The 10,240-nt window shown below is 29.6% G+C and overlaps 1 protein-coding gene and 1 long non-coding RNA gene across 4 annotated transcripts in view; one reads left to right on the plus strand and one right to left on the minus strand.

Annotated features, from left to right (window-relative positions):
- The window catches only part of LOC100163348 (opsin, ultraviolet-sensitive-like), an 11,739-nt gene extending 7,013 nt beyond the window's left edge, over positions 1 to 4,726 (plus strand). Inside the window, exons 6-8 of the mRNA XM_001951553.5 lie at positions 1,143 to 1,303; positions 2,133 to 2,234; positions 4,402 to 4,726. Coding sequence (XP_001951588.1) covers positions 1,143 to 1,303; positions 2,133 to 2,234; positions 4,402 to 4,492 — 354 coding nt within the window. The 3' untranslated portion in view covers positions 4,493 to 4,726. The remainder of the gene's footprint in view (positions 1 to 1,142; positions 1,304 to 2,132; positions 2,235 to 4,401) is intronic.
- Positions 4,727 to 7,516: 2,790 nt separating this feature from the next.
- On the minus strand, positions 7,517 to 10,067 carry LOC103310515. 3 transcript variants are annotated; one of them, XR_003839773.1, is made up of 3 exons: positions 9,815 to 10,042; positions 9,244 to 9,731; positions 7,517 to 7,715 (listed from the first exon to the last, which is right to left on the minus strand). It is a non-coding gene; the product is annotated as an uncharacterized LOC103310515 (long non-coding RNA). The 3 variants fall into 3 exon arrangements; XR_001680192.2 differs by lacking the exon at positions 7,517 to 7,715 and having other exon boundaries at positions 8,752 to 9,731; positions 9,815 to 10,061; XR_511114.3 differs by lacking the exon at positions 7,517 to 7,715 and having other exon boundaries at positions 9,029 to 9,731; positions 9,805 to 10,067.
- Positions 10,068 to 10,240: the final 173 nt, after the last annotated feature.

Genomic DNA, 10,240 nt, shown 5'->3' on the forward strand with positions numbered 1-10,240 from the left:
AATACCTATGGTATCTATCATATTTTGATTAGATACCAAGTTGGTATCGTCCTGATTCGGAATATCCCCGAAGAACGAATTGAATTCACAATTCACACGACTCGACACGACACGGGTAGTTGTAAACCCGCCTTGAGATTTTGTCAAAGTGATTACCGAGTGGGAGTAGTGGTTACATAATAACGTTGACATTTATCGACATTTAATAAAAAAGTTTTTAATTTATTTTTTTCGATATTTATAAATTGTGCTTAGTTGTTCTAAGAATTACTTAGTGCGAACATATAAAAATGTATTTAATAAATTATTTTTTGATATTAAAAATATTTTTCAACTAAACTTAAAAATGTTCAAGTCTTCTTTAGTTATATTTTCTTGGTTAAAATGCTATTTTTTGTAGCATTATTGGCAATTTTTTAATTCCTTTGTTGTAGGTTTTTAGTGCTTTATTTTCCTAGCCCTACCTACTCATAACATATAACTTACAACGATTTTTTATACAGATCAATTTTAAGCTATTTCCTATGAACCAATTCACATCGTTCTATGGTTAGTCGGTATTGTCTCAAAAGTTAATTAGGTAGGTAACAATAAAATATTTTATTTTATATTCAATATGGGCTACGGCCCAAATAATAGTTATCAATTTAACATAATTATATATATATACAATACAAAAATACAAAATGTAATTATAGTAGTTAAGACAAGTTATAGATAGAAAAAAACAAAATAATACATTAGGATAACTTACAAATTAAAAGAAGGATCTTCGTTGGTTATACGCTTCATTCTATAGAGTGTGCGGAAATGTTAGTCGTATAGAATGGCAAAGAGAAAGGATAGGAAGAGCAGGTAATATATGATATACATATTATAATAGTGTAATAAATTATATTTCTTCGGCAAATAGTAATTCAATTGACCGAATCACTAATAGGTTGTTAAATAATTTACTAATGGCGTTAAAAATATATATTCCTATCTAATACAATTTGCTTAATAATATAGGCTAATGTTGACCTCTCCACTCATAACCAATATTGATGTATACTCGACCTCTACGATAGTACAATACAACAGAGCGAGTTACCCATTTACTTTTCAATGTTGATTAATAATATTTTTTTTTCGTCATTAAGGCTAAAAAGATGAACGTTGAATCTTTGCGAAGTAATCAAGATGCAAACGCTCAATCAGCGGAAGTAAGAATTGCAAAAGCCGCTATTACGATTTGTTTCCTGTTTGTAGCTGCCTGGACACCATACGCAGTGGTCGCTATGATCGGCGCTTTTGGAGATCAGTAAGAGTTTTGATTCCTATCTATATTTTCCGCTATTAGTCTATATTGTGCCGCTATACTTTTTAAATCGGACAAACCGTATTCACAAAACTTCTATTATGATGGATATAGTTATTATTTTTCTAATAAAATACTTAATCATCTTAATATTTTTTAATCATTTGTACGAATATTCCTGTTTTATTTCATCAGAATCGCCTGTGTTGAGTCCATTAGAAATAAAAATGTATAATAATATACTGACAATATCAAGGACTCAATTCTCAGTGATTAAAAATACGTTAAGTATAGGTCCGGTTTCAAAAGTACAATATTTCTTTTTAAATTTACATTTTGGCTTATCTTTAGGTATCAAATAAGAATCAGTAAAAAAATATTTTATCAAAAAATTTTGTTTTCTACTCATATAATACTATATAAGTTATCTTTCATCGTCCCATTAAAATAGGGAAAGATCAAATTTGGTCCTTTTTCTTATATAACTATATAAGTATCTCAAATCGTTAGAGTGACTGTAGGGGTTCCTAAGGGGCCGTGCAAGAACTAGACAACTCCATTTTTCGTTAAAATCGGGTTTGAATTCAATTTGATAAATCGAAAAATTACGAGTTTATCTGAACAAGAAAGAGACAAATCCAACAACCAGTAGGTATATGGAATATAACGTATTTGGAGCTGACTGTTTTTTTTTTCCGTTGAAGAGCCAGATAGCTCCGGAGATTTTTATTGTTTCTTGAAAATGTTTGAAAAATTGAGTTATTTCGTGCTTGCACGGACCCCTTCAGTTTATTCCTTGAAATATGTGTCAGTAACAATCTTTTATTTTAAGATCTTTACTAACACCTATCGCGTCAATGCTACCAGCGGTGTTTGCCAAGACGGTGGCTTGTTTCGACCCTTACGTATACGCAATCAGTCATCCTAAATACAGGTAAATCAATACATATCATAATAACATAACCAGGTATTATAATAGTACTATATACACAAATCTAACTTCTAAGTATAATAGTTTTGAGTCTTAACAAATTGATAACAAATTACTACTATGTATAGATTTATAGGTATTATATTTTGTTTAGTTTTAAAACGAGCTACTAGAATCATTGATTTTACAGTGATTGGATTACCATTCGATATTATTTAAGTTAGGTAGATATAATACCAAATTATGTTGTGTCCTCATTGAGTTGAGTTAGGCATAATTCAATAGTGAATTATAAAATCTTTGACTCGGCCCTTCTGAATCCTGGACTGTAGACATTTCTATAACGGACTTAGTTAGTGATTTTTTAATAAACACTCGAAATATTTCGATCACCCTTCTATCCTAAATAGTAAATAGTAAATTATAATAAATATAATATAACAAAGATAAATAATATTATATTCGATAATCTAAAGTTTAAACTAATGCACTATTATAATTTTTAAAGTAAGAACTGAAATAAATGTATAAAATATATAAATAATATAATATAATAGGTAGGTAAATTAAAATACATACAATTGAATAAGTTGTGAACCACTAATAGGTACGTATTAGTTACCTGCTATATGAAACTAAAACGTAATACCTACCTATTTTATGTAATATATTATACATTTATTATAATAGTTAACTTATTAAAATTTAAAAAAATGGGCTTAGGAAATCACTTTTTAAAGTTTTATATTAACAGCAACTTTAACACAAATTTCATTAAAGGAGCTGATGACTGTGGGAGCCATGATGTCCGTGTCATGTCATGCTATGTGTCTTGCGCCACTAAATACAATACTTTCGGAACTTTGTTACATTACCGGACACCCTTTTTTTTGCAATTTTTTTTTTTTAGACTTATGTAGTTAACTATACTGAGAAAGATGGTGAAGTCAGAATTTGGCGGTCGGACTTAGTTTTAAAATTATGGCTTAATGAAGTTCGCTATTTTACGATTTTTGCGCATTCGCGCGTCACTAGCTTACTTCATCTATTACGAATATTATTTTTTTTTTTTTGAAACCTATGTACTTCAACGAGTTAAGAACGACAGTGCAATTAAAATTAGATACCTAGACGACCTAGCAAATAATTTTAACCTTTTTATTTAAAGTAACACATTTATAGTGACTCCCGTCGCCACACTCAAGGGATCTCCCTTCGCAGTTCGCCTACCGGCTCCGGTCGCCAAACTCGAGGTCCTGCGGATCTCTCGCTGGATGGCAACATGGCTAATGAACCTTATGTACTAAGGCACTACCTAAGCCTATACTACAATTATTATAATAATAGATTAATTGCTATCGAGTTTTTGGGTAAGGACGAAAAAAAAAATTAATATTCGTAATAGATGCAGTAAACTAGTGACGCGCGAATGCGTAACAATCGTAAAATAGCGAATTTCATTAAGCCATAACTTCGAAACTAAGTCCGACCGCCAAATTCTGACTTCACCATCGTTCTCAGTATAGTTAACGACATAAGTCTAAAAAAAATTTCCAAAAAAAGGGTGTCCGGTAAAGTAACAAAATAACATACTTTCAAACCTCTGTTAAGCTTGACTTATTAAATAAAACATAAAAAACTTTTATAAAAAATTAGAAGTATGTCTACAAACCATCATCTAAAAATCTAATACCTACAACAGTCAATAATACTTTTTAAACACAATAGAATCTTTTTTAATTGGTTAATTTTGCAGTCTGGCAAGCTAAATTCTAACAATCCGCTCAGTATGATTTTAGTTATTAAGGGGGAGGGCCCTTCCATAAAAATAAAATGACTAGGTATGCAGATTACGAATTTACATGGGTAACGTATACCTGTATAGGCTATATAGCCTTTTATGTATGTACCTATTCGATAACACTGGGTACAAAGTAGTGACTAGTAAGTACTGAGAAGATAGTGAGTACCTACATCTACCTACTACAATTGTCAGTGAATTATTCTGTAGGTAGTCTAATAACGGGAATAATATGCCAATATGGTATCCAGTTACTGCAAATTGTATTTAAATTAGAAACAATATATTTATTCAATTCATTGTATACATATTTTAAACAACTATTTGATTTTTTTTGTTTAAAAAAAATGTCTTAAATTTGTCATTTAGATTAGAACTTTCAAAACGTGTCCCATGCTTGGGTATTACCGAAAAACCTCTGGCAACGAGCGATACACAATCGATAACTACTGCAGCTTAACGAGTTTCATGCTAGTGCACGACTTTTAATTTTTTCAAATTTCAATGTTTAGATTTTGATTTAAAAAAAAAAAATTAACTCGAATAAAAATTATAAATTTTAAATGTAAAAACAGAAAGTTATATACCGAATATATTATATATTTAGTGTAAGTATCAGTTACATATATTGCATGTCTCACTTATAAGAGTAAGTGTTAGACCAGTATCTATATTATCACGTTTATATTGTAGGTACCTACCTATATGTATAATATATATTGATTAAAATAATTGTATTTAAAATATTACAAATACATACATTTTCTATACAATTATGATGTACCTCTACATATAATATTGTTATTTTTTTTTTTTAGATTTTACCGATTATTATTATAATTTATTGTGATTTTGATTTTTTTTCTTATTTTTATTGGACTATCATAGTTGATGGATTATAAATATATTATCGAGATGATGGCTTATAATAATTAATCAGTCAATAACGGCGGCCAGTGGCGTATTTACGGGGGGGGTAAAGTTTTCTCATTTTCTGTATTTCTCAATATGATATTACTTTTAAGTATGTCTGTTTTCTAAATGTTCTAGCTGTGGTAATTGTACCGCTCTGATAAACTAATTGCCATTAATCGTTCGCGGCAATATGCGTATATCGGACAACAAAAACATTTACCTCTATATGGGCTCTATGGTAGTATGGCAGTGGCGCAACCAGGATTAAAAATTATAATATTTTAATATTAATTCAACTTGCATGATAAAATAAATAATAACAAAATATAAAATATCCAGACTGACAAACCGTCTCCGCTCAGAATCGTTTTTCTTATACAATGATATTATATCATTGAATTCAAGTCTAATACAACCATTATACAATGACCCACTTGTAATCTACTTTTTAAATTTATATCTACAATGTATGTCAATTAATTATTATCCGATTCGACGTGTTATCAACAAAATAGGTAATTAATGTCCAAATCTAATCAATAAATTTCGATGAACATTTCATGGAAATTTTTAAAAATAAAAATAAAACTATGACATAAGCCAAGGGGGGGGGGGGGGGGTCCGGACCCGTGGTCCACCCCCTAGGTTCGCCACTGTAGTATGGTGTATTGGTGTAATGTATTTTTTACTTTTCTGCGAATTATTTCTGATGAGTGTTTATAATAAACCCGATAAACAGTCTGTCAATAAAACAAAATTACCATGAATACCATGGGTTTACCATAGGGATTAGGGCGTGGGTTTATTTTTAGTGACTGAAAAAATTGTATTCACCTCTGGGTTACATGCTTTATATGTTCGTAATAAAGAGTTTTATCCAAATATTCATGAACTCTTGAAAATATTTTGTCCTTTGCCTGTATCAACTGCTACACCTGAACGATGGTTTTCAAGTTAGAAGAGGATTAAGTCTTACCTTATAAATAGTATGTCAGAAGTAAATATTTCATCAATTTTCCTATTTGATATTGAAATATAATTATAAATTATTAATGATTATATACTTTGTTTATTAGAACCGACTTAATGTGTTGGCTTTATTGGCATGTCAGCGGTCAATACAATAATCACTAATCATGCCAGATGAGGTTATCGATGACTGAGCATCCAAAAAAATAGAAAACTGGATTTTGTGTTATAACTAATTTTTGTTTATTGTATTAAACACTGGATTGGCACTAGTATGAATTTATAATAAACGCTATTAGGTATTATACAATTTGTGTTAATTTTTATTTTGCCTTGATCTTCACTAACCTCAATAGGTAACAAGTTGGGGGGACTTGAAAAATGTATATTACCTATGTACGTTTTAATAGGTAATATTATATGGTGTATTATTATATATTTCATCCTCTCCCCCCTAAAAAATTCCTAAATATGCCACTGATAACGGCAATGATTGTAATACTGTATACCTATACACTGTACACTAGTACACACAGGTTCGCCTCTTAATATTTTCCAAGCCCTTTGTGAAGATAATTTATTCAGAAGCTTAACATAAATTGCTATGTTTACTAGTGTTTTTAAAAAGCGCAATACTTTTTTCTGTAAGTAGATGTGTAAACGATGTCACGATTTATAACAGAAAAAAATGCTTTGAAATTTTGTTTCAATACCTCTTCTGGTAGAAAAGTAAACATGTGTTATTTGTACAAAAATTTGAAAGATGACACATTTTGTAAAAAACATTTAATTCTGATTCTTTTGTTATTTCTTAACTTAAATTGTTAAGCCTTTGTTCATATTTATTTATTTTTTTTAAACTGTAGTACTGTACAGGTTTGAATATTTAACAATTTAATAATTGGTTGTGTTGCATAAATTAATTTTATATTAAGTAATAATATTATATTATTAAACAGTAAACTTTAAAAAAAAACTGGGCAAGAGAGAAATGTCAGCCTCAAAAATATATCCCCGTGGGGGGGGGGGAGGGAATGTCCTACTACAATGAAAACAGTTGCGGGAAAATGTCTGTGATTCAATTTTAAAAGTATAACAAACTGTACTCCTTAGTCTTATCCTACACTCCTACCTACCATATTTGACACATTGTATGTGCTTGACACCTCAAAAATTATTTACATATAACATATTAAGTATATTGCTACTTCATTTCAATTAAATTTGTTTGTTATTACTTATTAGTTATTTCTCAATGAAACATAAATGCTATGAATTAATAATATTTATTTAAACTAATTTTTCTATTTTATTTTTTTAAACGGGAGGCCTCAAATCTAAGTAAAAAGCCTGGGCTTCGCCTCCTTCATATAAATAACAGCCCAGAATACAGTACACATACATAAACACTTATTAGGTACTAGTCGATAGCAATCACTGAATTTAAAAATAAAATGAATAAATTGTGCCTGTTTAAAAAGTAATAATTAGTAGAGTCTAGAATACATTTTTTTATCAAATTTAAACAATTTTTTTATATTATATTATAACACACATAAGTACAATATGGAGTATATTATACTTTTTAAATAATATTACACATTATTTTATAATCAATTAACACATTTAAACATAAATAATTATTTTAATTTTAGGAATTAAACATCACCAGTCTTACATACTTTATTACAACACTTAGAATTTAAACTTTTATAAAAAAAATATGAAAACTGTGTAAGCCACTTCAGACAATATTGACTGCACATTTTATAGGTGTTAAAAAGTTTTTAACATTGTATCTGTAAAAAATATACAGGTATTTAATAGAAGTATTGACACATTTTAAATGAAAATAAAAATTAGTTTTAAGAAGCTACCACATTTAGTACATATAAAGCAAACTTTTTACACATAAATATTAATTTATTGCAATAACTATTATTCTCATAGTACAAATAAATTTAGTAATATTTATATTTTTAAGTACCTTTACAAAGAAAATGGGGAAAATGTTTATGCTTAAACTACTCATTATTTCTTTGGGATGATTAATCTCAACTGTAGGCACATATTTATTAGCCTAGCATAGAAGGTTAGACATTTTTATTTTTAACACATTTGAAACACCAATCAGATTTAGTTTAGCAGGCTGCAATGCTCCATTTATGTACATACAAAAACCACATACCATTATCATACCATAATAATAGCTACTGTTTGATTGTAACAATGTAACGTCTAGAATGAAAATATCAATAAATGTTTATTCAAATAGGTAATACAAAAATTAGGAAAAAATTGTGAAATGGAGATTTAGAATAAAGATATATTGTTATGGAGATAAGGTTTGTTTTTCAAATATCAGTGCAAGAAATTTGTAACTCCGTTAATGTTTACCTTGAAACTGACAATTGATTAGTGCAACATTCTGGATATAATATTGTGATCGATCCTGATAGGAAAAAAATTGAATTTGTCTTTGTATAAAAGTACTATATTACTTATTATTTAGATGTTTAGGGCAATCTTAAGTTACACTTCGTCTAGATTTTCGAGACATTTATACATTTTCACTGAATGCCCATTTTATTCAAATATCAGATAATTCTTAAGTAATTCTATTTTTTTTTTTTTATATCAAATATCAACAAATAATAAGATATAAACTATATCAATTCCTTATTATTTTTTTCAACACCTAATAAAATATTCAACATTTTATTTGTCTTAAAAAAGTTTTGCTTATATTTATTATTATTTTTTTTATTAACACTTAATTGGAGTTTTCAATAGTTATAAAAATATTAAAAAATGAAAAATATTGTACAATGGTCAACAAATGTATTTGTGCACTCCCACAACTTTATTTTGTTCATGAAACTTGTACTATGATCCAGTTTTGAGAAGAAATATATTAGAAAATTATACTTAAATAATATAAATAGATAACATTACATATTAATTAAAAAAATATTTGAATGCAAGAATATGCTTTAGGTAATATATAAATATTTTGAGTTGGGATACTATAAATTATTGTAACAAACCCTGTAAATAACATTTTGTTAAACAATTATGATTGGATGATAATAATTCTGTAAGACACATTTGAACGATGTACAAGGGTTATTAAAGATAAGAACAGATTTATATCACAGACATAAAATATGATATTTTCATAAGTTTTCAGGATCAACAAATCTCATTCAAACATTATCTGATAGAGAAATTGTGCTCAAAGAACGCAGACACTCGAAAAATACTAATTAAGAAAAAAAAAATATATATTATGAAGTCCTCTACCTATAGGGACAAATAATAATGTACCTAGTTATTCGATTGAGATCTCTGGAAGACTTATATTGATGATTGACCTGGGTTAGTATCAACCATCTGTCAACCCTTCGACCGTCCATTTGTCAGTCCGGACGTATGTCCAACGAGACCATCACGTATGAGCTGCAACAGTGACAGGATGCGACCGATGGACTCCAACAGTCTCTCATGCAGTTCAACACACTCTCTGATGGTGGCCCGTATGCTGCGTACAGTCCGTGCAAACTCAGTCACTCTGTTGAATACACTCTCCAGCAGTTGAAGCCGGTTCAGATCATTTGACATGGTGACTGACGAGGAGTCTGCGTAACACTAGACGATGGAGGCCAGAGTCGAGGCTGGTGGTCGTTACCTTCAGTTGTTGGATGCGCATGGACGACAATGATCAGAGGTTCGTGCTTGTATGATGTATATTATAAAATATCACTAAGTACGGGGTTTATGGTTGAATCGCAATCACACCCCTGTTGACTTGTATCCTACAATCCCAGTAACAAATTATATAAAAACCACATAATTATATATTATAAAGAAGAATGTATTATTTTATACATTTACAAACCAGTGACTACTATTGAACAGCGATGCGTAACTAAATGATAGTTAATAATGGATAATTATCGGAGCACAGATATCAGTCTATAACAATGTACATAAATATAGGTAGAAGCGAGTATGGAATATAATTTTTGACTTTCTGTGCGTCGAGCCGTCGAAGAACGAGGCAATCGTGATTCGCGGCCATAGATAATATAAGAATTCTTATATTGTCCATGCTCGCGGCAGCTCGCAGATCGTGTTATCACTATTATACGTTTGTATCACGAACTACTACATAGGACTGGACACTCCGGGCAGGGGGAGGGTGGGACACCGGTCACAAAGTTGTACGGGTATGTACGTTTGCGACTGTGATGCTATCTAGTGACGTACTAGATTTACTACATTTCGAATTTTACTTTTATAACATAATATTTATATATAGACT

The sequence above is a fragment of the Acyrthosiphon pisum genome, chromosome A3 (genome assembly GCF_005508785.2).
Source record: "Acyrthosiphon pisum isolate AL4f chromosome A3, pea_aphid_22Mar2018_4r6ur, whole genome shotgun sequence".
NCBI classification, from domain to species: Eukaryota; Metazoa; Arthropoda; class Insecta; order Hemiptera; family Aphididae; genus Acyrthosiphon; species Acyrthosiphon pisum.